Raw genomic sequence first — 27821 nt, 5'->3', positions numbered from 1 at the left:
GTGTGATAGAGCAGAGAGATCTGGGAATACAGGTCCACAATTCCTTGAAAGTGGTGTCATGGGTAGATAGGGACATAAAGAGAGATAGAAACATAGAAAACCTGCAGCACAATACGGGCCCTTGGGCCCACAAAGCTGCGCCCAACATGTCCTTAGAAATTACTTAGGGTTACCTGTAGCCCTCTCTTTTTCAGAGCTTCATGTACCTGTATAGGAGTCTCTTAAAAGGCCCTATTGTATCCGTTCCACCACCGTCATTGGCAACCCATTCCATGCACTCACCACGCTCCTGAACGTACCCCTGAATCTCCTCTTTACCTACTTCCAAGCACCTTAAAAGTGTGCCCTCTTGTGCTAGCCATTTCAGACCTAAATTTTGGCACGTTGACCTTCATAAATCAAAGTATTGAATACAGGAGTCAGGATGTTATTTTGAAGTTGCATACGATGTTTGTGAGGCCTAATAACACCTACCTTCAGAAATTGTCAGTGATTGAAAGTGTGCAGAGGAAATTTACAAGGATGTTGTCAGGACTTGAGGACCTCGGTTATAGGGTAAGGTTGAATAGCTTAGGACTTTATTCCCTAGAATGTAGAGGAGTGAAGAAAGATTTGATAGAGGTATACAAAATTATGAGGAGGAGAGATAGGGTAATTGCAAGCACATTTTCCACTGAGGTTGGGTGAGACTAGAATTAGAGGTCATGGGTTAAGGATGAAAGGTGGAATGTTTAAGGGGAACATGGGGTGGGGGGATCTTCACTCAGAGGATGGTGAGAGTTTTTAATGAGCTGCTAGCAGAAGTGGTGGATATGTGTTCGATTTCAACATTTAAAAGAAATTTGGATAGGTGCATGGTTAGGAAGGGTGTGGAGGGCTATGGTCCAGTTGCTGGTCAATCGAACTAGGTGGATTAATAGTTCAGTACTGACTTGATGGGTCGAAGGGCCTGTTTCTGTGTTTTAGTGTTCTATGACTTTATAAGTATAAATTAAAACTAAATTATACACAATTTTTACCAAGGGAACAAAACTTGAACAAAAAAAAAACTTGCCTCTTTTGATCTGTCTATAGGAAATATTCTGCTTGCTTCCTTCTGAGAATCTTTTACTGTTTTGTACAGGCAGTTGTGCCCTCTTCCCCATGGCATCCTCTTCAGCCAGTAAAATTGCTTATCCAGTAGACCAAGGACTCGCTCATCACTTCTGTCCTGCTAAATCCACAAGTCCAGTGAAGTTTCCTGAAATACATTATTATGTCACATTCTATACCTCGCTCTTGTCTAACTGTAATTGAGTCTGTGCTCTGTCATTCTCTATTTTCCTCTCCTAAGAGTCCTCCAGGACAACGAGATTTCATCCTGCAAGCTTCCATTATTTGGTACAGAATTTATTTGGTTACGTATGTTTAAAATATAACCTTGACTTCATTAGTAAAAACAAATCAATGATCTAGACAGTGACCACTATATTTTAAGTTAGCATGCTATAAAAATCCTTTAACAAATGAATCTTGTAGCAGTGATCTGTGGTAAAACAACCATCTGCTATCTGACTCTTTGGAAGCCTAAATGCTCTGGCTCATCAGGTAGTCTTCCTGCTTTTCTTTTCTACTCGCTGGGGTCCCAGTTCCCTTGCTGTCTTTCAACTTATGTGGTTCCTGGACAATTTATTATCATAGTGTAAGTTTTTGTAAATAGAGATTTCTCACAGTGCAAATTGGGCCTTGGCTTGTATAAACCAAGCAACAGCATTTTGCTCCCAAAACACTGACAGCTTCAAAGCGACTTTATTGGCTGACATGTTGAATAACTCTGGAATGGTCCTAGAACATCGGGATCGTCAATGTAGGTTTTTGTAAATAAAACGACAGAGGTGTTTTAAGTTTAAGGGAAACTGTGAAAAAACTCCTTTATTGTCAACCAAACACAAAACATAAAGCACAGTTAAAGCCTTCACATTAGTATGTCATCACATCAGCCCAGCCTCTTAAAGTGATCCCCAACCCACCAACAGTAGTTGTTAAGTATCTATACTTTTCCTCCCCTTGCATTATCCCACAGTAGTATAAAACATGCAAAAACAATAAATTAAGAGTTATGAACTATTCATATAAATAACATGCAATAGTCCGAATTAGCAGATTACCAAAATGTAGAGCATGCTAGCTCATCAGAATTTTAGAATTTTACACTGTATCGGTGTGTTAAGTGTTTTAGATTTCATCAATTCCCATCAACTTGATTTATTGCTTAAATTCCCTCTTTTTGTTGTTTAGGAGTTCTGGAAGCAGCTTGGTGGTCTGGGAATTCTTGGGATCACTGCTCCTGGTGAGTTGTAGCAGCCTCATTCTCCATTTTGGTTCACTTTCCACTTGCCAGCAATAAGATACTATTAGCTGGTGGTGGGATATTCAGCATGTGTCTTCAAGGCACTTCTTACAGATAATTGGACACTAATTGAAACAAGGCTTTTGCACACAATCTTGGCTGGTACTTAAGTCCAGATCAAGTTTGCCAAATTTTTAACGAGAATTATTTGAATGGAATGCGGAATGAAAAGGTTCCTGTCCTGCTTGTGGATAGTGGGATTTCCATTCCAATGGTTGTCCTGATTTGATTCCTCAACATGCATTTACTACCTGAAATATTTAATTAGTTGTATTTAGCTAAACCAAATTAGCTGTCGTATTTGTAGTCTTAAGTCGCTGTGTCCCAAGAAAATGCTGGCTGGTAGGTTAATTGATTCCCATAAACCACTTACAGTGCTATTAAATAGAGAATTTGAGAATGCAATAAATGTGTCAGAATATAATAAAGGAGATAAGTGAGGGAATAGGACAAAGGGCATGCTCGCAGGGGATCCCAGCCTGGGGTCCACAGACCCCTTGGTTAATGGTAGGGTTCCATGGCATATAAAAAGGTGGGAACCTCTGCTCTAAGAGATGACCCAGAAGGGCTATATGACTGCCTCCTACATTGTGTGAACGTATGAGTGAATGAATTAGTTGTGTGAAATGCTTTGGGAAATTCTGAAGATTTGCTAATATTTGACATAAATGTGACAATTTCCTTTTGTGGCCACTCATCATTTTGGATAGGGATGCTCAATGATGGAGCATTTTCTTTCAGAATCAGAATTGGGTTTAATATCACTGACATGCAGTGGTGCTAGAAAGTTTTTGAACACTTCAGAATTTTCTCTATTTCTGCATAAATATGACCTAAAATGTGGGTCTGTATGGTATTTAGAAGGATGAGGGGGGATCTCATTGAAACCTTTTGAATGTTGAAAGGTCTAGACAGACTACATGTGAAAAGGATGTTTCCCATGGTGAGGGAGTTCAGGACAAGAGGGCACAGCCTCAGGATAGTGGGGTGTGAGGCGGGGGTGTCCATTTAAAACAGATGCCGAGTAATTTCTTTAGTCAGAGGGTGGTGAATTTGTGGAATTTGTTACCACAGGCTGCTATGGAGGCTTTTCAAGAACCTATCAATCTCTACCTTTTCCACATTGGGTGTGGAAAAGGTAGAGATTGATAGGTTCTTGAATGGCTAGGTTATGGGGAGAAGGCTGGGAAGTAGGGCTGAGGAGGGGGATAAAAGGATCAGTCATGTTATTTCTTTAGCATTTTGATTGGGGCACGACTGCACAAGCGCATGGACATCAGCCAGTGAGAACAGCGAGAAGAGTTTAAAGGGAGATGGTTATTTCTTCAGCGGTTTGATTGGAGCACGACTGCGCAAGCGTGTGGACGTCAGCCAGAGAGGAGGTGATAGAGAGGAGTTACAGGCAGATGGTCACCCCGAGGTCTGGGGAGACAGATAAGTGAATAACAGTCAGGAGAGGGAAGGGCAGGAGTCAGAGGCTAGAGAGCACTCCTGTGACTGTACCCCTGTTGAGTACTGTTGGGTGGAGCGGCCTACCTGGGGGAAGCAACAGTGGCTGTGCCTCTGGCACAGAGTCTCTGGCCCTGTGGCTCAGAAGGGTAGGGAAAGGAAGAGGATGGCAGCAGAGATAGGGGCACTTTAGTTAGGGGGTCAGACAGGCGATTTTGTGGACGCAGGAAAGAAGCACGGATGGTAGTTTGCCTCCCAGTTGCCAGGGTCTGGGATGGTTTCTGATCGTGTCCAAGATATCCTGAAGTGGGAAGGCTACTGAGGAGAGTTTAAACTGGGATTGCTGAGGGATGGGAACCAAGCTGAAGAGATAGAGGAAGAGGCGGTTGGCTCACAAATAGAGAAAGCTAACACAAAGTACACTGCAGATGCTGTGGTCAAATCAACATGTACAAACAAGCTGGATGAACTCAGCAGGTCGGGCAGCATCCGTTGAAATGAGCAGTCAGTGTTTTGGGCTGAAGGGTCTCAGCCTGAAATGTTGACTGCTCATTTCAACCAATCCTGCCCAACCTGCTGAGTTCATCCAGCTTGTTTGTATGTGTTAAATAGAGAAAGCTTGTAGACAGTGTGAGAGGGAGGATAGGCAGGTGATAGAGAAGGGATGCACTCAGACCGATGGTTTGAGATGTGTTTATTTTAATGCAAGGAGTATTATGAACAGAGCGGATGAGCTTAGAGTGTGTATCAGTACTTGGAGCTATGATGTTGTGGTCATTAAAGAGACTTGGATGGCTCAGGGGCAGGAATTGTTACTTCGAGTGCTTGGCTTTAGATATTTCAGAAAGGACAGGGAGGGAGGCAAAAGAGGTGGGGACGTGGCACTTTTGATCAGAGGTAGTATCACGGCTGCAGAAAAGGAGGAAGTCATGAAGGGATTGTGTACGGACTTTCTGTGGGTGGAAGTCAGAAACAGGAAGGGGTCAGTAACTCTACTGGGTGTATTTTATAGACTACCCTATAGTAACAGGGACATTGAGGAGCAGTTAGGGAGACAGATTCTGGAAAGGTGTAATAATAACAGGTGGTTGTGGTGAGAGATTTTAATTTCCCAAATATTGATTAGCATGTCCCTGGAGCGAGGGGTTTGGATGGGGTGGAGTTTGTTAGGTGTGTTCAGGAAGGTTTCTTGACACAATATGTAGTAAACCTACACAAGGGGAGGCTGTACTTGTTCTGGTATTGGGAAATAAACTTGGTCAGGTGTCAGGTCTTTCAGTGGGAGAGCATTTTGGAGATAGTGACAACAATTCTATGTCCTTTGCCATAGCATTGTAGAGGGATAGGAACAGACAAGTTAGGAAAGCGTTTAATTGGAGTAAAGGGAAATACGAGGCTATCAGCCAAGAACTTGGAAGCATAAATTGGGAACAGATGTTTTCAGGGAAATGTACAGAAGAAGTGTGGCAAATGTTCAGGGGATATTTTCATGGAGTTCTGCATAGGTACGTTCCAATGAGACAGGGAAAGGATGGTAGGGTACTGGAATCGTGGTGCACAAAGGCTGTTGTAAATCTAGTTAAGGAGAGAGCTTATCAAATGTTCAAAAAACTAGGTAATGATAGAGATCTAGAAGATTATAAGGCCAGCAGGAAGGAGATTAAGTATGACTGCACTGGTCCAATGAAATAATGGCCACGCAACATACAGATGTCCTTGAAGATTTATTTTATTTCCCTCTCTCTTTCTTCAGTAGACACCGTGAAAGTATGAGCACCTGTTGGACCACATGCAGGATAAGGTTATTTTAGGGCCATATGTATTACTCTGCTTCCATGTTGGTTCTGACCCATAATACCACAGTCACGTGTTAAACTGTGGTCATGTGACCTGTTACACACTATATTAAAATAAAACCTTACATACAATATATTAAGATGATAAAATAATGATGAATTTATGACAAAAACATAAAATAAACATCTCAATGAAGCATGTCTCTGTTACACTCTCACCAAATTACTATGATTTATGATAAACTTTATACAAATGTTTGAATAAATCTTGTAATTTCCAGAACCAAATAATTGGTATTTGTAACAAACTCTTAAGATCAAGACTGATATTTTAAACTCTCCACATGGGTAAATGTTTAGAAATTAGTTCCATTGAAACACATTTTAGTTGTTTTCTACAAGGACAAATAATTTAAGAATAGGATGTTCAAGAATGGATGGATTAATGAGTGGTTGACCCTCTTTTCCTACCTTTTTATTTCCTAATTGTATTGTGGCTCTTCTCACCAGTCCATCTTCATCTTCACAAAACATCAAGCACTCTTCCAAGTCTCCATTCACTACGAGGAATCTGTTTCCCTTTTACAATGACAATATCTCCAATCTTCACATTTCATCTTGAAGAGTGTCAGTGCTGCTTGAGGGTGATGTTTGCTAGATATTCCTTCTTCCATCTACTCCAGAATTGCTCTGTCAGATATTGCACTCTGTGCCACCTTTTCCTGGCTTACTGATCTTGTGCCATAAATTTTCCTGGTGGAGGCAGCAGAACAGAGGTTTTATGGTAAGTAAATGGTTTGGGGTAAGTGGCTGTAGGCCATTGGCATCATTGATACTGTCATTGATACTGGCGGCTGTTTATAATTGACATGGCCTCATAGAAGAAAGGTTCTCAAAGAAGCATCATCTAATCTTCCAACACTCTGTGAGAGGACTCAGCTTAGGACACTCCTAACTGTCCTGATCTGCCGTTCCCAAACACCTCCCATGTGACTGGCATCAGGTACGTTCATGGTGAAGTCACATTGTTTTTCGGCCAAGTAAACAGTCAGTCTGTCTTTGTCCACTTCCTTTAAGGCTTTTGTTAGTTCATTTTTCGCCCCAACTAAGTTTGCCCCTTGATCCGATCTGTTTTGTCTTACAGCTCCACAGATAGCTATAAAACATCGTAAAGCATTTATAAAGGCATCAGTTGTTAGATCTTCCAACATTTCTATGTGAATTGCCCTCAAGGACAGACAGGTGAATATGAGACTGTATCTCTTGTACTCTTTACGACCTTGCTTAGTGTGAAATGTTCCAAAACAATCCATCCCACAGTATGAGAATGGTGGTGAGGGATCAACACAGTTAGCAGGAAGATCTGCCATCTTTTGCGTTTCTGTTGGCCTGCGAGCTTTCCTGCACATAACACATTGTTTAATGTAGATCGCCACAACTTTGCTGCCACCAACAACCCAGTAACCATTTGCTCTCAGTTCATTAAGGGTTTGTCCTCTGCCTTGGTGCTGAGTTTTTCCATGGCAGTAATCCAGGATCAAACGTGTGACCACACCATCTCTGGTAGGATTACTGGATGCTTCAAGTTGAGAGGTAAAGAAGCCTTCTTTAATTGCCTGCCCACCCTGAGAACACCATCTTGCAATACTGGGCCAAGTTGGAACAATGGATAGCTGTGTGGCGGTGTGTCATGACTCAGTATTCGCATTTCCTCTGAAAGCATTCCTTTGTGCCAATTTTACAAGCACAAGACTGGCCTTTCTTCTGTCTTAAACATTTATGGGATTTGCTGTTTTGGTTCTCTTTGTTAGTTGCTGGATCCGGGCAACCACATTCAATATTGTATGCCTTTTTCGTGAACCGTTTAAGTCTCTCCAAGAAATTGTCCTCTTTTACCACCTTTGTTTGTAGCTCTTGTGTTGTTTTGACTTCAGGATCTCCCACCAGAAGCTCTGGAGTTGACTTTGTGACCCATGGTGAGCTGCCGACAATGCTCCAACCCAGGTCAATCTTGATGGCATACAGCTCATCATTACCTCCTGCGATGACTTATTGTGGTGCCAGGGCTCTCGCACAGTCGTAGCCTATCAGGAGTTCTACCTTGCAAACCATCAGCTCTGGTATTTCTTGTGCTATTCTATTTAGATGTTTCCACCTTTTGGCCAATTCAGGGGTAGGAATGTGGGAACGTTCGAGTGGGATGAAATCTCAGGTATAGGCAGGTGACAAGTTGATGAAACTTTGCGAGGAAAACCCTTTAACTCTAAACCCACTAACTCTTCCACTCTGAACAATGGAATCTTTTCCCATCGTAGTGGTAAGTTTTAACTTGACTGGCTCTAATCCTGCCCCCATCTTCTCACATACCTCTTGGTCCACAAAAGTGTTGCTACTCTGTGTATCCAGTAGGGCGTACACTAGAGTCTCTGTTTTAGGGGTGGTGATTGAAGAAATCCATACAGGCAGTATCATGGATGTGCTCCCACCATCGCCTCTGTCTATGCAGCAAGAAAGGGGAGATATGTTTTCTTCCACTTGCATAATGTGAGAAGATATGTCTGCTGCAGCAGAAGGACGGTATTCGTGAAGTGGTGTTGGATGATGTTTCTTACATATGCCACAAGTAGCTTTGCTCTTCCAGTCCTTTAAATTGTGTCCTCTCCTAAGACAGCCAAAGCACAGGTTATTGTCCAATATGAACCTTCTATTGTCCTCTACAGTCTTATTGGCATCTGTGGATGGAGTGGCTTTCTCCACGGCACATACATGTGACTGGGTTTGAAGACGAAGGTAAACTAAGTGCTTACCTTCTTGGATCAGTTTGAATCCTTTGAGCTGTTCTCCACGGCACTGTATGTTTCCATCACTGGTTGATTTATCTGATGCTTTCACATTTGTGATGGAATGCATTAGCCTCTGTGCGCATCATGTCTTTAGATGGCTTTTCTTCAGTAGGCTTCAAGGCATGAAAGGATGTTACAGGATTGCACGCAATTTATGCTTCTTGTGCCACAAAATCAGCAAACTCCTTGATATCAGGAATTCCCCCGTTTGTCGCAACTCCTTTGTGACGCGACGATTCCAGTGAGGGGTCACCCAATCAGGGAGTTTTGGAGTATCTTTTGATTCTCTTTGCAGTCATTTAACACCTGAAGCCCTTTGATGTATGGCATGGCATTGCTGCAAGTTGTCAGAAAATCACTGAATTGTCTCAGTTTAACTGACTCCCTAGAGCCAACCTTTAGCCAGTTTTTCTCTAAATGCAGGCTGGATTACGTAAGGGTGGCCATACCAAGCATTCAAAGCCTCCCATGCTTGGTTGTAGGCTTCATCATCCTTTCTGCAGAAGCTTCCTTTCAATACAGATTGTGCCTCACTACTGATGTATTTTTGTAGGTAGAACAAGCTGTCAGCTGGATTTGTGCATCACCATTCTATCAATGCCTTGAAACTTGTGCTGCACTCTAAGAACCTAAGTGGGTCCCCTGAGAAGACTGAGGGCTCGGGTGTAGGAAGTCTGGTGAGAACCATTGTGTTCATGTAGGGCTTGTACTAATGATACTTCATTGCTAAGTATTGTTCGTTTGTTCATTGTTACTGTCCTTACCTGTTTGTTCCCCTTTAATTTCTTTATAAGGTATTGGAGAACAATTAGCCGGCTCACTGCTTCCTGTTCTATTTTACTCCAAGGCCTCACCTGAGTCAGCTTCAGAGTAAGCCTTAAGCTTTGCAGCTATTACTTGAAGATCTCTCTGATTTTCCGGTCTTTTAAGTTCGTGGTTTTGTACAGCAATAGCTCCCTCAATCTCCATTTTGGCCTGCTTTGTAGCACACTCTTCTCTCTTTACTGTAATACTTTGCTGTTCTGATAAACAGCTTGAGTGGTGACTACGAACAGTGGATCTGGAGATTGTAGTCCCAAATATCAACTGGGCATACTCTTTGTCGAGCACCATACAAAGTCTTGCGATTTATGTCTTAGCATCAAGCTCCTCTTGCCCCACTTCACTCATACATACTTTCATTAGCCCCATCAAATTTGTTGTTACTGCGGTGCAGGAATCCATCTTCTAATTTCAGTAGAAATTGCCGATTGAGATTGTATATTTTCATACACGTCTCACTTGTGTCTCCAGCCCTTCAACAGCATCCATCATATCACCTAAGTCTTGGTCAGAGCACTCATCCTTAAGTTTGGTACGTGTAGCTCTAACTTGTTCTTTCCAGCTTTGATATAGCTTGATGAACTTACTCTCCCTCTGAGAAGCCTCTTGTTGCTTCAGCTCCAGCATTTTTGGGGTTTTTGGGGTCCACTGTTCGTAGTGTAAACCACTCAAGCTGTTTATCAGAACAGCGAAGTATTACAGTAAAGAGAGTAGAGTATGCTGCAAAGCAGGCCAAAATGGAGATTGAGGCAGCTATCTTCTTTCCCATGAAGATTTCCTGGGTTTGACTCTCTCTGAAACAGTTACACTCAAATGGATGTCTTCTGGTGGTGTAACTCAGGTTAATTAAACCACAAGATGTAATGTTCAAAAGTTCCACCCATGCGTGGACAAGCAAGAGAGAGGCTGCAAATGATAGAAGCTAACAGCAGGTATACACTGTTAAATGTGGAATTAGCAGTTTGTTGGCTTGGCTTGAGGAGCGGCAGTACGTTTTCACTTTCTTCCCGGACACGTGGTGCTTCTTACTTTGAACTCTCGGCCGTGTTGGCTTTACGTTTTCACCGTAACTGCACAGGTCCAATGAAATAATGGCCACACAACATACAGATGTCCTTGAAGATTTATTTTATTTCCCCCCTCTTTCTTCAGTAGACACCGTGAAAGCATGAGCGCCTCTTGGACCAAATGCAGAATAAGGTTATTTTAGGGCCCTGTGTCTTTCTCTGCTTCCATGTTGGTGCTGACCCATAATACCACAGTCATGTTAAACTGGTCATGTGACCCATTAAATTCTGGTCATGTGACCTGTTGCACTTTACATTAAAATAAAACCTTACATAAAATATTTTAAGATGATAAAATAGTCTTGAATTAATAACAAAAACATAAAATAAACATCTCAATGAAACATGACTCTGAGACAGTTACATTAAGAAAGAAATTAGGAGAGCCAGAAGGCATTCTACAAGTATGTGAAGAGCAAGAGGAAAAGATGTGAGAGAATAGGACCTGTCAAGCATGACAGTGGAAAAGTGTGTATGGAACTGGAGGAGATAGCAGAGGTACTTAGTGAGTACTTTGCTTCAGTATTCACTACGGAAAAGGATCTTGGCAGTTGTAGGGATGACTTACAACAGACTGAAAAGCTTGAGCATGTAGATATTAAGGAAAAAGATGTGCTGGAGCTTTTGGAAAGCATCAAGTTGGATAAGTCACCGGGACCAGACAAGATCTACCCCAGGCTACTGTGGAAGGTGAGGAAGGAGATTGCTGAGCCTCTGGCGATGATCTTTGCATCATCAATGGGGACGGGAGAGGTTCCGGAGGATTGGAGGGTTGCGGATGTTGTTCCATTATTCAAGAAAGGGAGTAGAGATAGCCCAGGAAATTATAGACCTGTGAATCTTACTTCAGTGGTTGTTAAGTTGATGGAGAAGATCCTGAGAAGCAGAATTTATGAACATTTGGAGAGGCATCAGCATGGCTATTTGAAAGGTAGCTCGTGCTTTACGAGCCTGATTTAATTTTTTGAGGATATGGCTAAACACATTGATGAAGGTAGAGCAGTAGAAGTAGCATATATGGATTTCAGCAAGGTTTTTGACAACGTACCCCATGCAAGTCTTATTAAGAAAGTAAGGAGGCATGGGATCCAAGGGGACGTTGCTTTGTGGATCCAGAACTGGCTTGCCCACAGAAGGCAAAGAATGGTTGTAGACCAGCCACATTCTGCATGGAGATCAGTGACCAGTGGTGTGCCTCAGGAATCTGTTCTGGGGCCCTTACTCTTCATGATTTTTATAAATGACTTGGATGAGGAAGTGGAGGGATGGGTTAGTAAATTTGCTGATGTCACAAAGGATGGGGCTGTTGTGGATAGCGTGGAGGTCTGTCAGAGGTTACAGTGGGACATTGAGAGGATGCAAAACTGGACTGAGAAGTGGCAGATGGAGTTCAACCCAGATAAGTGTGAGGTAGTTCACTTTGGTAGGTCAAATATGATGACAGAACATAGTATTAATGGTAAGACTCTTGGCAGTGTGGGGGATCAGAAGGATCTTGGGGTCCGAGTCCATAGGACACTCAAAGCTGCTGCGCAGGTTGATTCTGTGGTTAAGAAAACATATGGTGCATTGGCCTTTATCAGTATTAGACCCTGGTCAGACCCAACTTGAAGTACTGAACTCAGTTCTGGTCGCTTCACTATAGGAAGGATGTAGGAACAATGGAAAGAGTGCAGAGGAGATTTACAAGGATGATGCCTGGATTGGGGAGCATTGCTTATGAGAATACGTTGAGTGAACTTGGCCTTTTCCTTGGAGCGATGGAGGATGAGAGGTGATCTGATAGAGGTGTATAAGATGATGAGAGGCATTCATCTTGTGGTTAGTCAAGGCTTTTTTCTAGGGCTGAAATAGCTAGCACGAGAAAGCACAGTTTTAAGGTGCTTGGAAGTAGGTACAGAGGAGATGCCAGGGTAACCCTGGGTAATTTCTAAAGTAAAGACATGTTCGGCACAGCTTTGTGGGCTGAAGGGCCTGCATTGTTCTGTTGGTTTTCTATGTTTCTATGATTGAGTAGCGAAGCAGACTCGATGGGCCAAATGGCTTCCTTCTGCTCCTATGTCTAATGGTGATCAGATCTTCATTTAAGTCCTAAAACTAGATAAAGAGAACTGAATTCAAAGGTTTCAAAGGCACATTTAATGTCAAAGAAATGTATACAATATACATCCTAAAATGCTTTTTCTTCGCAACCATCCATAAAAAGAGGAGTTCCCCCAAAGAATGAATGACAGTTAAATGTTAGAACCCCAGATCCCCCCAGCTTTCCTTCACCAGCAAAATAAAAGTATCAGCACCCACCTCTGAGCACTCAAGCATGCAGAGACTTGCAGTATCCCAAAGACTACTCGTTCACCTGGTATTCGACATACTACAGGCACGCGTGTGACCTCTCCTCCCTGTCCCTCTCTCTCTCCTCCCTCTCTCTCCCCTCCCTCTCTCTCTCCTCCCTCCCTCTCTCTCTCCTCCCTCTCTCTCCCCTCCCTCTCTCTCCCCTCCCTCTCTCTCCCCTCCCTCTCTCTCCCCTCCCTCTCTCTCCCCTCCCTCTCTCTCCCCTCCCTCTCTCTCCCCTCCCTCTCTCTCCCCTCCCTCTCTCTCCCCTCCCTCTCTCTCCCCTCCCTCTCTCTCCCCTCCCCCTCTCTCCCCTCCCTCTCTCCCCTCCCTCTCTCCCCTCCCTCTCTCCCCTCCCCCTCTCTCCCCTCCCCCTCTCTCCCCCTCTCTCCCCCCCTCTCTCTCCCCCTCCCTCGCTCTGTCCCCCTCCCTCTCCCCTCCCAGTCCCTCTCTTCCCTCCCCATCTCTCCCCCTCCCTCGCTCTGTCCCCCTCCCTCTCTCTCCCTCTCCCTCTCTCTCCCTCTCCCCTCCCAGTCCCTCTCTTCCCTCCCCATCTCTCCCCCTCCCTCTCTCTCCCCCTCCCTCGCTCTGTCCCCCTCCCTCTCTCTCCCTCTCCCCTCCCAGTCCCTCTCTCCCCTCCCCATCTCTCCCCCTCCCTCTCTCTCCCTCTCCCCTCCCCATCTCTCCCCTCCCCCTCTCTTCCCCCCTCCCTCTCCTCCCCCCTCCCTCTCCTCCCCCCTCTCCCTCCCCCTCTCTCCCTCCCCCTCTCTCCCTCCCCCTCTCTCCCCTTCCCTCGCTCTCTCACAGTGAGAGGGGACACATAACGAACAAATCGCTGGTTTATGATGTTAAAAGTCCGTTGCATAACTTTTTCTGAGTGTGCCCAAAGATCTCAGATCTCTGGGCACACAGCCATAGATCTTCTGACTCCCACAACACACTGATCTTCTGCTGGGACACCGACCTTCGATCCACCCGTCTCCAGAGCCACGAGATCTCAGACTTCTGAAAGCGAGCGTGCCGAATAACATGCAGTCATGAAACCCCGAGAGGGGGCCCCATTCCCACAAATAACTGAAGTCAGCGTGCAACTCCAGGTCAGGGTCTTCAAAAGAACCCTGAAAGGGGAAAATAGAGATATTAAAGATAGAAATAGAGCTGTTTCTGATGATGCAAGCAAAAGAGTCGCCGTTTAGCGCCATCATGAACTAAATAAATAACCAAAGAACCATTATATTTGTTCATTTATCTATTAGAAAGATAATCCAATATTACGTGTATTTGTTGGCAGAAGTATGTGAACCTTTGCTTTAATAACTGCTGTGCCCCCTTGTACATCAGTAGCTTAAACCAAATGTTTCCAGTCTCTTGATCAGTCCTGAACGTCTGCTTGGAGGAATTTTACGCCATTCCTCCTTACAAAACTGCTACAACTCTGGGACGTTGGTGGGCTTCCTTGCACGAACTGCTTGTTTCGGGTCCTTCCACAACATTTCTATAGGATTAAGATCAGGACTTTGACTCGGCCATTCCAAAACACGAATTTACTTCTTTTTAAACCATTCTGTTATTGATTTACTCTTGTCTTTCAGATTATTTTCTTGTTGCATTATCCAACTTCTATTAAGCTTCAGGTGACGGACTGCTACCCTGACATTCTCCTGTAAAATGTCTTGATACAATTTTGAATTCAAAGGTTGCAAGCTGACCAGGCCGTGAGGCGGTAAAGCAGCCTGAAACCATGATGTTTCATCCACCGTGCTTCACAGTTAGGATGAGGTTTTGGTGTTGGTGTCCAATCCCCTTTCCCTCCAAACATAGCAATCTGCATTTATGCCAAAAAGTTCAATTTTTGTCTCATCTGTCCAAAGGATGTTGTCCCAGAAGCGTTGTCGAACATCCAGGTGGTCTTTTGCAAACTTGAGACATATAACCATGTTTTTTTATTTGGAGAGCAGTGGTTTGCTCCATGATGTCATTCCATGAGCACCATTCTTGTTCAGTGTTTTTCTTATAGTGGACACATGATCAGAGACTTTACCAAGTTCTACGGATCTCTGCAGGTATTTTGCTGTTACCCTTGGGTTCTTTTTTCCCTTCTCAGCATTGTATGGTGTGTTCCTGGTTTGATCTTTGCAGGATGCCCACCCTTTGGTAGCAACAATACTGAGTTTCCTCCATTTGTAGACAGTTTCTCTTACTGTGGACTTACGAACACTCAGGTCTTTAGAAATGCTTTCATAACCTTTTCCAGCTTCATTTATCTCTACAATTCTAAGGTCCTCTGAAAGCTGTTTTATATAACAATAACAATTACAGCACGGAAACAGGCCATCTTGGCCCTTCTAGTCCGTGCCAAACGCTTATTCTCACCTAGTCCCACCGACCTGCACTCAGCCCATAACCCTCCATTAATTTCCTGTCCGTACACCTATCCAATTTTACTTTAAATGACAATATTGAACCTGCCTCTACCACTTCTACTGGAAGCTCATTCCACACAGCTACCATGCTCTGAGTAAAGAAGTTCCACCTCATGTTACCCCTAAACTTTTGCCCCCTAACTCTCAACTCATGTCTTCTTGTTTGAATCTCCCCTACTGTCAATGGAAAAAGCCAATCCACGTCTGTCGATCTCCCTCATAATTTTAAATAACTCTTTCTAGTCCCCCCTCAACCTTCTATACTCCAAAGAATAAAAACCTAATTTGTTTAACCTTCCTCTGTAACTTAGGTGCTGAAAACCAGGTAACATTCTAGTAAATCTTCTTTGTACTCTCTCTATTTTGTTGACATCTTTCCTATAATTTGGTGACCAGAACGGTACACAATACTCCAAATTTGGCCTTACCAATGCCTTGTACAATTTTAACATTACATCCCAACTCCTATACTCAATTCTCTGATCTATAAAGGCCAGCATACCAAAAGCTTTCTTCACCACCCTATCCACATGAGATTCCACCTTCAGGGAACTATGCACCATTATTCCTAGATCACTCTGTTCTACTGCATTCTTCAATGTCCTACCATTTACCATGTATATCCTATTTTGATTATTCCTATCAAAATGTAGCACCTCATACTTATCAGCATTAAACTCCATCTGCCATCTTTCAGCCCACTTTTCTAACTGACCTAAATCTTTCTGCAAGCTTTGAAAACCTACTTCATTATCCACAATGCCACCTACCTTAGTATCATCTGCATACTTACTAATCCAATTTACCACCCCATCATTCAGATCATTAATGTATATGACAAATAACATTGGACCCAGTACAAATCTCTGAGGCACACCACTAGTCACCAGCCTCCAACCTGACAAACAGTTATCCACCACTATTCTCTGGCATCTCCCATCCAGCCACTTTTGAATCCATTTTATTACTTCGATATTAATACCTAACGATTGAACCTTCCTAACTAACCTTCCATGTGGAACCTAGTCAAAGGCCTTACTGAAGTCCATATAGACAACATTCACTGCTTTACCTTTGTCAACATTCCTAGTAACCTCTTCAAAAAATTCATTAAGATTTGTCAAACATGAGCTTCCATGCACAAATCCATGTTGACTGTTCCTAATCAGACCCTGTCTATCCAGATAATTATATATACCATCTCTAAGAATACTTTCCATTAATTTACCCACCACTGATGTCAAACTTACAGGCCTATGATTGCTAGGTTTACTCTTAGAACCCTTTTTGAACAATGGAACCACATGAGCAATATGCCAATCCTCCAGCACCATCCACATCTCTAATGACATTTGAAATATTTCTGTCAGAGCCCCTGCTATTTCTACACTAACTTCCCTCAAGGTCCAAGGGAATATCCTGTCAGGACCTGGAGACTTATCTGCTTTTATATTCCTTAAAAGCGCCAGTACTTCCTCTTCTTTAATCATCAGAGTTTCTCTACTTGTTTCCCTTACCTTATTCAATTCAATATCCTCCTCTTTATTGAATACTGAAGAAAAGAAATTGTTCAAATATTTCCCCCCCCCCCATCTCTTTTGGCTCCACACATAGCTGTCCATTCTGTTTCTCTAAGGGACCAATTTTATCCCTCACTATCCTTTTGCTATTAATATAACTCTAGAAATTCTTTGAACTTATTTTCACCTTTCTTGCCAAAGCAACCTCGTAACTTCTTTTAGCTTTTTTAATTTCTTTCTTAAGATTCTTTTTACATTCTTTATATTCTTCGAGCACCTCATTTATTCCATGCTGCCTATATTTATTGTAGGTATCTCTCTTTTTCCGAACCAAGTTTCCAATATCCCTTGAAAACCATGGCTCTCTCAAACTTTAAACCTTTCCTTTCAACCTAACAGGAACATAAAGATTCTGTACCCTCAAAATTTCACCTTTAAATGACTTCCATTTCTCTGTTACATCCTTCCCATAAAACAAATAGTCCCAATCCACTCCTAAATCCTTTCACATCTCTTCAAAGTTAGCCTTTCTCCAGTCAAAAATCTCAACCCTGGGTCCAGTCCTATTCTTCTCCATAATTATATTGAAACTACTGGCATTGTGATCACTGGACCTGAAGTGCTCCCAACACATACCTCCATCACCTGACCTATCTCATTCCCTAACAGGAGTTTTGATCGAGGCATGGTACACATAAACAGATCTTTCTTGAGAAGTTCAGGCTTTGTAAGTAACCTGACCTTGTGTGTCTTTTTTATTGGGCAGGGCACCTCTACAACCCACACCTCTAATCTCATCTCATTGACTGGAACACCTGACTCCAAATAGCTTTTGTAGCAGGCATTAACCCCAGAGGTTCACATACTTTTCCCAACAAATACATGTAATATTGGATCATTTTTCTGAATAAATAAATGAACAAGTATAATGTTTTTTGTTACTTCATTGAATTCTCTTTATCTAGTTTAGGGCTTGTGTGAAGATCTCATCACATTTTAGGACATAATGTAGAAATGGTGAAAATTCTACAAGGTTCACAAACTTTCTAGCACCACTATGTCATGAAATTTTTTAAATTTTGAGGCAGCATACGATGCAGTACATTATAATATAGGAGCCAAACTGTGAATTACAGTAAGTATATACAGTGACATGCAAAAGGTTGGGCACCCCAGTCAAAATTTCTGTTACTGAATAGCTAAGCGAGTAAAAGATGACCTTTTTTCCAAAAGGCATAAAGTTAAAGATGACAAATTTCTTTAATATTTTAAGCAAGATAATTTTTTATTTCCACCTTTTACAGTTTCAAAATAACAGAAAAGGAAAAGAGGCCCGAAGCATAAGTTTGGGCACCCTGTATGGTCAGTACATAGTAACACCCCCTTTGGCAAGTATCACAGCTTGTAAATGCTTTCTGTAGCCAGCTAAGAGTCTTTCAACACACACAAAATGCTGGTGGAATGCAGCAGGCCAGGCAGCATCTATAAGGAGAAGCACTGTCGACGTTTTGGGCCGAGACCCTTCGTCAGGACTAACTGAAAGGAAAGATAGTAAGAGATTTGAAAGTAGTGGGGGGAGGGGGAAATGCGAAATGATAGGAGAAGACCGGAGGGGGTGGGATGAAGCTAAGATCTGAAAAGGTGATTGGTGAAAGTGATACAGAGCTGGAGAAGGGAAAGGATCATGGGATGGGAGGCCTAGGGAGAAAGAAAGTGGGGGGGAGCACCAGAGGGAGATGGAGAACAGGCAAACAACTAAATATGTCAGGGATGGGGTAAGAAGGGGGAGAGGGGCATTAACAGAAGTTAGAGAAATCAATGTTCATGCCATCAGGTTGGACGCTACCCAGCCAGTATATAAGGTATTGTTCCTCCAACCTGAGTTTGGATTCATTTTGACAGTAGAGGAGGCCATGAATAGACATATTGAAATGGGAATGGGACGTGGAATTAAAATGTGTGGCCACTGGGAGATCCTGCTTTCTCTGGCGGACCGAGCGTAGGTGTTCAGCGAAACGGTCTCCCAGTCTGCGTCGGGTCTCACCAATATATAAAAGGCCACACCGGGAACACCGGACACAGTATACCACACCAGCCGACTCACAGGTGAAGTGTCGCCTCACCTGGAAGGACTGTCTGGGGCCCTGAATGGTGGTGAGGGAGGAAGTGTAAGGGCAGGTATAGCACTTGTTTTGCTTACAAGGATAAGTATTAGGAGGGAGATCGGTGGAAAGGGATGGGGGGGACGAGTGGACAAGGGAGTCGCGTAGGGAGCGATCCCTGCGGAAAGCAGAAAGGGGGGGAGGGAAAGATGTGCTTGGTAGTGGGATCCCGTTGGAGGTGGTGGAAGTTATGGAGAATTATACGTTGGACCTGGAGGCTGGTGGGGTGGTAAGTGAGGACAAGGGGAACCCTATCTCAAGTGGGGTGGCGGGCGGATGGGGTGAGGGCAGATGTGCGGGAATGGGAGAGATGCGTTTGAGAGCAGAGTTGATGGTAGAAGAAGGGAAGCCCCTTTGTTTAAAAGAGGAAGACATCTCCTTCGTCCTGGAATGAAAAGCCTCTTCCTGAGAGCAGATCCCACTACCAAGCACATCTTTCCCTCCCCCCCTTTCTGCTTTCCGCAGGGATCGCTCCCTACGCGACTCCCTTGTCCACTCGTCCCCCCCATCCCTTTCCACCGATCTCCCTCCTAATACTTATCCTTGTAAGCAAAACAAGTGCTATACCTGCCCTTACACTTCCTCCCTCACCACCATTCAGGGCCCCAGACAGTCCTTCCAGGTGAGGCGACACTTCACCTGTGAGTCGGCTGGTGTGGTATACTGTGTCCGGTGTTCCCGGTGTGGCCTTTTATATATTGGTGAGACCCGACGCAGACTGGGAGACCGTTTCGCTGAACACCTACGCTCGGTCCGCCAGAGAAAGCAGGATCTCCCAGTGGCCACACATTTTAATTCCATGTCCCATTCCAATTCTGATATGTCTATCCATGGCCTCCTCTACTGTCAAAATGAATCCAAACTCAGGCTGGAGGAACAATACCTCATGTACCAGCTGGGTAGCCTCTAACCTGATGGCATGAACATTGACTTGTTTAACTTCTGTTAATGCCCCTCCTCCCCTTCTTAGCCCATCCCTGACATATTTAGTTGTTTGCCTGTTCTCCATCTCCCTCTGGTGCTTCCCCCCACCCCCCACCCCCAACTTTCTTTCTCCCAAGGCCTCCCATCCCATGATCCTTTCCCTTCTCTAGCTTGGTATCTCTTTTACCAATCACCTTCCTAGCTCTTAGCTTCATCCCACCCCCTCCAGTCTTCTCCTATCATTTTGCAATTCCCCTTCCCCCCACTACTTTCAAATCTCTTACTATCTTTCCTTTCAGTTAGTCCTGACAAAGGGTCTCGGCCCGAAACGTCGACAGTGCTTCTCCTTATAGATGCTGCCTGGCCTGCTTTGTTCCACCAGCATTTTGTGTGTGTTGTTGTTTGAATTTTCAGCATCTGCAGATTTCCTCATGTAAGAGTCTTGCAATTCTTGTTTGGGGGATTTTCACCCATTCTTCCTTGCAAAAGGCTTCTCGTTCTGTGATATTCTTGGGCTGTCTTGCATGCACTGCTCTTTTGAGGTCTGTCAACAGATTTTCAATGAATTTTAGGTCGGGGTCTGTGAGGGCCATGGCAAAACCTTCAGCCTGAGCCTCTTGAAGTAGTTCATTGTGGATTTTGAGGTATGTTTAGGATCATCATCCTGTTGTAGAAGCCATCCTCTTTTCATCTTCATCTTTTTTACAGACAGTGTGATGCTTGCTTCCAGAATTTGCTGGTATTTAATTGAATTCATTCTTCCCTCTACCAGTGAAATGTTTCCCATGTCACTGGCTGCAACACAAGCCCAAAGCATAATTGATCCACTCCCGTGCTTAACAATTGGAAAGGTGTTCTTTTCATGAAATTCTGTACCCTTTTTTCTCCCAGCAAACCTTTGCTCATTGCGGCCAAAAGGTTCTATTTTAACTTCATCAGTCCACAGGCTTGTTTCCAAAATGCATCAAGCTTGTTTAGATGTTCCTTTGCAAACTTCTGACGCTTAATTTTGTGGTGAGGACGCAGGAAAGGTTTTCTTCTGATGGCTCTTCCATGAAGGTCATATTTGTGCAGGTGTCACTGCACAGTAGAACAGTGCACCACTACTCCAGAATCTGCTAAATCTTCCTGAAGATCTTTTGCAGTCAAACGGGGATTTTGATTTGCCTTTCTAACAATGCTACGAGCAGTTCTCTCGGAAAGTTTCCTTGGTCTTCCAGACCTCAACTGGACCTCCACCATTCCTGTTAACAGCCATTTCTTAATTACATCATGAACTAAGGAAACGGCTACCTGAAAACGCTTTGCTAACTTCTTAGAGCCTTCTCCTGCTTTGTGGGTATCATTTATTTTAATTTTCGGAGTGCTAGGCAGCTGCTTAGAGGAGCCCATGGCTGCTGATTGTTGGGACAAGATTTAAGGAGTCAAGGTATCTATACAGCTTTGAAATTTGCATCACCTGGCCTTTCCTAGCAATGACTATGAACAAGCCATAGCCCTAACAAGCTAATTAAGGTCCGAGACCTTGGTAAAAGTTATCTGAGCGCTCAAATCTCTTGGGGTGCCCAATTTCCTTTTTTCACTCTAAAATTGTACACAATTAAAAAATACACTAATCTTGCTTAAAGTGTTGAAAAGAATGTTTCATCTTTAACTTCATGACTCTTGGAGATCAGTTCATCTTCTACTCAGCTATTCACAGTAACAGAAATTTTGACCAGGGATGCCCAAACTTCTGAATGCTTCTGTATATTAGATAGTTAAATTAAATAAGTAGTGCAAAAACTGAAATAAAAACATTAATGAGGTCTCATGTTCATGGGTTCAGTGAATTCCTTAATTTAGGAATGTCAGAGAAGAAGAAGCTGTTCTTGATTCATTGAATGTGTCCCTTCAGGCTTCTGTACCTCCTTCGTGATAGTAGCAGTGAGAAAAGGCATGACCTGGGTGATGGGGGTCCTTAATAAAGGTGGCCGCCTTTTTGAGGCATTGCTCCTTGAAGATGTCCTGGATTCTGCAGAGTCTAGTGATCATGATGGAGCTGACTGAGTTGACAACTTTCTGGAGCTTAGTTCAATTCTGTGCAGTACCCCCTTCATACCCCTTCCCCTTCATACCCCTCCCCCTTCTTTCCCCCTCCCCCTTCACACCAAATAGCGATGCAGCCAGTTAAAGTGCTCCCCACTGCACAGCTGTAGAAATGTACGTGTTTTAGGTGACATCCTCAAACTCCTAATGAAATATAGTGCTCTCTTGCCGCTTTTATAGTTGCATCAATATGTTGGGTCCAGATTAGGTTTTCAGAGATATTGACATGCAGGAACGTGAAATAGTCAGGCCTTCCAGACCTGACCTGACTTTAATTTAATTTTCTATTTTAAGTTTGATACACAATTTTCAATTACGGCACATGGATAACAGAGCGGCTATCTACCATCACTAGACATTACTACAATACAGAGATCATCCAGAAACAAACCTTCACAAAGATCTGCTGGCTGAATTATGCAACGTCGGCTCACTGAGGGGAACGGGCCTACATTCCTCGGACTTGCCTGATGCTGGGAGCTGGAGATGGAGATGTTGAAAGCGATGTGCGAGGAAGCAGAAGCGAGGCAAATGGGCAAACCCTAGAAGCAAACCCTAGCCGGCCGGCTCTCCTGTCCATTCTGCTCTCTAATGTCCGCTTCCTGGACAATAAAATGGACTACATCCGACTCCAACGTAATACTTGACGGGAGTACAGAGTTTGCTCCGCGTATGTCTTCACAGAGACATGGCTCACTGATGGGATTTCGGACGCTGCCATCCAGCTAGACGGGCTGGCTTTGTTTCGTTCGGACAGAGATGCAGCTGTCTCCGGTAAGGTCCGCACTGGCGGTGTCTGTGTTTACATCAACACGGAATGGAGTAAGAACTCTGTGCTGGTTTCCAGACACTGCTCATCGTTAGTGGAGTTTGTGACAGTTCGATGCAGACCATTTTATTTGCCACGGGAATTCACCTCTGTTCTTATATTCGGTGTCTACATTCCCCCCAACGCTAATGCTAAGGAGGCGCTGTGAAAACTGTACGGGGCTATTAGCGAACTGCAGAGCGCACATCCTGATGGTCTGTTTATTGTCGCCGGTGATTTTAACCACACAAACCTTAAGTCAGTGCTTCCCAAATTCCATCAGTATGTGGACTTTGCAACGAGGGGGGAGAACGTGTTGGACCTGGTTTACACAACCGTCCCCGACGCGTACCGGGCAGAGCCCCGCTCCCACCTCGGATACTCAGACCACATCTCTGTTATGCTAATCCCAGCATACAGACTGCTCGGCAGGCGCTCCAGACCAGTTCAGAAGCAGGTGAAAACCTGGCCAGCAGGAGCCATCTCTGCTCTTCAAGACTGCTTTGAGCACACTGACTGGCACATGTTCAGGGAGGCTGCAACCGATGGCGACTCCACCAACTTAGAGGAGTACACAGCATCAGTGACCAGCTACATCAGCAAGTGCATTGATGATGTTACTCTGTCCAAGACCATCACTATACGTGCCAACCAGAAGCCATGGATGACCGCAGAGGTGCGTGCGCTGCTGAGGTCCCGCGACTCCTCCTTCAGAGCAGGCGACAAGGCAGCTTTAACAACAACAAGGGCCAAACTGTCCTGAGGCATCAGAGGGGCAAAGCATGCACATGCCCAGCTAATCCACAGTCACTTCCAGGACAGCGATGACCCGCGGCATGTGGAAGGGCATCCAGGACATCACCAATTACAAGACAACATCACCTGACTGTGTGGGTGATGCCTCCCTCCCAGATGCGCTGAATAACTTCTACACTCGGTTTGAGGCAGAAAATGACATGGTGGCGAGGAAGTCCACCCCTCCTACAAATGACCAGGTGCTGTGTCTCACCATGGCCGACGTGAGAAGAACCCTGTGCAGGGTCAACTCATGGAAGGCTGCTGGACCAGACAATACCCCTGGTAGAGTGCAGACCAGCTAGCAGATGTTCTCACTGACATCTTTAACATCTCCCTGAGCAGCACCACCATTCCAACGTGCTTCAAGGCCGCCACCATCGTCCCTGTGCCAAAGAAGTCTTCAGTGTCCTGCCTAAATGACTACCGTCCCGTTGCACTTACATCCATCATCATGAAGTGTTTCGAGAGGCTCGTCATGAGGCATATCAAGACCCTGCTGCCCCCCTCACTGGACCCTCTGCAGTTTGCGTACCGACTCAACCGCTCAACAGATGACACCATTGCTACCACCCTCCACCTGGCCCTAACCCACCTGGACAAAAAAGACACATACGTTTGGATGCTGTTCATAGACTTCAGTTCAGCATTCAACACAATCATCCCTCAGAAACTGATTGGAAAGCTGAGCCTATTGGGCCTGAACACTCTAGACTGCAACTGGATCCTAGACTTCCTTACTGGGAGACCTCAGTCAGCTGGGATCGGGTGCAGCATCTCCAACACCATCACACTGAGTACGGGGGCTCCCCAGGGTTGCGTGCTCAGTCCACTGCTGTTTACTCTGCTGACCCACGACTGTGCTGCAACACACAGCTCGAACCATTTCATCATGTTCACCGACGACATGACCGTGGTGGGTCTCATCAGCAAGAATGACGAGTTAGCTTACAGAGAAGAGGTGCAGCAGCTAACAGACTGGTGCAGAGCCAACAACCTGTCTCTTAATGTGAACAAAACAAAAGAGATGGTTGTTGACTTCAGGAGGGCACAGAGCGACCACTCCCCACTGAACATTGACGGTTCCTCGGTAGAGATTGTAAGCAGCACCAAATTTCTTGATGTTCACCTGACGGAGAATCTCACCTGGTCCCTCAATACCAGCTCCGTAGCAAAGAAAGCCTAGCAGCATCTCTACTTTTTGCGAAGGCTGAGGAAAGTCCATCTCCCCTCCTCATCACATTTTACAGGGGTTGTATTGAGAGCATCCTGAGCAACTGCATCACTGTCTGGTTTGGAAATTGCACCATCTCGGATCGTGAGACCCTGCAGCAGATAGTGATGTTAGCTGAGAAGATCAAAAAGATCTCTTCCTGCCATCACGGACATTTACACTACTCGCTGCATCCGCAAAGGAAACAGCATTATGAAGGGCCCCATGCACCCCTCACACAATCTCTTCTCTCTCCTGTTGTCTGGGAAAAGGCTCCGAAGCATTCGGGCTCTCACGACCAGACTATGTAACAGTTTCTTCCCCCAAGCTATCAAACTCCTCAATACCCGAAGCCTGGACTGACACTTGCCCTACTGTCCTGTTTATTATTTATTGTAAAGCCTGCACTGTTTTTGTGCACTTTATGCAGTCCAGTGTAGGTCTGTAGTCTAGTGTAGCTTTCTCTCTGTTTTTTTTTATTATGTAGTTCAGTCTAGTTTTTTGTACTTTGTCATGTAACACCATGGTCCTGAAAAACATTCTCATTTTTACTATGCACTGTACTAGCAGTTATGGTCCAAGTGGCAATAAAATTTGACTTGACTTGACTTTAAGCTCTCAAAAATCTTAATGACTTGGTTCAAGGTACATTATACTAAGTCATACAGATGGATACAAATTTATTTTATAAATTATATATCAGAGTTGATATATAATTGATCTTAGTCAAGCCAGTATTGTTGAAAGTGAACATTTAAGAGCAAACTCACAACTGGTGATGCTATACATTGACTCTGGTACACAAAAGAAATTGGGCAGATGAGAAAAATATTAATTGAGTAAATATTATGAATTGCAATTCTGTGCCTGATAGCACACCAGAAGCAGTTTCAATTAATAAACAACAAGTATGTTGAATACCTAAAATCCTGTGAAGTAAGAGTGAAAAGGAATGTCTGAAATCAGTAGTAGCTCTTGCAATGTGCTGCTACTTTGGGCTGAATGCTGTTACCTGTGGAGCTAAGTAGCCATGGTGGCTAGGCCCTGGCAAAATGGAAAGCAGTGAAACTGCCTGCAGCGACCCCACTACACTCAGCTTTGTCATTGTTCCTAGGAGTAGGAATGCACTTGATAAAGCAGCATTTATTGGCTTCTCCTGTGAAAATTGCTGATAACATTGTCTAGAACGGCAGTGATGTAGATTTGCTACAACAGCTAGTTCACTCCTCACGATTCATTCCTGTTATTCCAAGTCAAAGTCAAGCTTATTGTCAGATGTACAAGTACAGGTCTGCATAGATGCAATGAAAATGTTAGTTGTAGCAGCAGCACAGGCTCATGGCATCATATAAGCAGCATTCACAAGACAAATGTTAAACGTAAATTATATGCACTTTTTACATGAAAGGACACAATTAGAACAAAAATAATCTATAGTGCAAAGTGGTCATAGCGTTGCTACACTAAGACAGTGATTATGGTTGTGTCGATTGTCTCAAGAACTGAATAATTGAAGCTGCTCTTGAACCTGGTAGTATGGGACTTCAGGCTTCAGTACTTCTTGTTCAATGGTAGTTGCACGAAGATGCCGTAGCCCAGATAGTAGGGATATTTGATGATAGCTATTACCTCCTTGTGGCATCTTCTCATGTAGATACTATTGACGTAGAGAGAATTGTGTCTGCGACGTATTGTGATGCTCTCTGTGGATTATTGTGTTGAGGGAGTGAAGAGGAATTTCAGAAGCAGATTTCCTTCTCCAAATGAGTGAATAGTTTGATATTTTTCTGATAGTCCTGCAGCTTTTTGTCACTTTCATTGCGACAGCATTTCACTTCCAGAACTATTGGTACTGTATTCCTGTCCTCAAATTGCTTTAGTAAGATTTCAGCTCTAATTTCCTGGATTATTAGTCTTGTAATTTAATTAATATATTTAAATTCATGAGTCAATGACTTTGAAATTGGGTGATTAAAACAGTTGATGTGTTTGCATCACTGCATGTGGATATGCCTCTGATTTATATTCCCCACAGTATATAAAGAATATGCCTCTTTACTGGTTTTTATAGAACATAGAACAATACAGCACAGGAACAGGCCCTTCGGCCCACAACATGGTGCTGAACCAATTAAATTAGTAATCAAAAGGCCACTAAACTTATCCCCTCAGTCTACACAATGTCCAAATCTTTCCACTTTCCTCACCTTTATGTACCTATCTAAACATCTCTTAAGAGTTTCTAATGTATCTGCCTCTACCACTACCCTAGGCCACACATTCCAAGCACCCATTAAACAAAAACTTACCCCTCACAAATCCTTTGAGATTACCCCCTCTCAGCTTAAATACATGCCCTCTGGTATTAGACATTTCAAACCTGTACAAAAGGTACAGACTGTCTACATTATCTATGCCTCTCATAATCTTATGAACTTCTATCAGATCTCTCCTCAGCCTCTGCCACTCCAGATAAAGCAAGTTTGTTCAACCTTTCGTTATAGCACATACTCTGTAATCTAAGCGTATTCTTGTAAGCCTCTTCTGTACCCTCTCAATGTCTTGACATCCTTCCCATAATGGGGTGTCCAGCCTAACTAAAGTTTTATAAAGCTGCCACACTATTTCCTAACTTTTGAACTCAACGCCTTGACTAATAAGGGCAAACATGCCATATGCCTTCTTAACCACCATATCAACCTGTGTAGCCACTTTCAGGGAGCTAAGAACTTAGACCCCAAGATCCCTTTGCTCATCAGTACAGTTAAGGGTCTCCGTCTCTTACATTTGATCCACCAAGATGCAACACTTCACATTTGGCCAGGTTAAACTCCATCTGCTATTTTTCCATCCATACTTACACCCTGCTGTATTCTTTGCCAGTTGTCTATGCTATCCACAACACCACAAATCTGCAAATTTACTAACCCAACCATGTATATCTTCATCCAGGTCATTTAAATACATTACAAACAGCGGAGGTTCCAGTACAGATCCCTGCCAGACATAACCAATTACAGCTGAACACCACTAATCACAGTCTTCTAGCTAGGATCATTCCGTTCAACCACTACCATATGTCTTCTCTGGGCAAGCAGGTTTTAAATCCAAATGGCCAATTCACCTTGGATATCATGCATCTTAATTTTCTGGATGAGCCTCCCATGAGGGACTTTGTGAAATGCCTTACT

At 43.8% G+C, this 27821-nt stretch overlaps 1 protein-coding gene across 1 annotated transcript in view; it reads left to right on the top strand.

Annotated features, from left to right (window-relative positions):
• The window catches only part of ivd (isovaleryl-CoA dehydrogenase), a 99711-nt gene that overhangs the window by 26010 nt on the left and 45880 nt on the right, over positions 1–27821 (top strand). The window contains exon 3 of the mRNA XM_059953548.1: positions 2278–2329. Coding sequence (XP_059809531.1) covers positions 2278–2329 — 52 coding nt within the window. The remainder of the gene's footprint in view (positions 1–2277; positions 2330–27821) is intronic.

This window comes from Hypanus sabinus, chromosome 2 (assembly GCF_030144855.1).
Source record: "Hypanus sabinus isolate sHypSab1 chromosome 2, sHypSab1.hap1, whole genome shotgun sequence".
NCBI lineage: Eukaryota > Metazoa > Chordata > Chondrichthyes > Myliobatiformes > Dasyatidae > Hypanus > Hypanus sabinus.
Note: the sequence above shows the minus strand (reverse complement) of the source record. Positions and strands in the feature narration are given on the sequence as shown.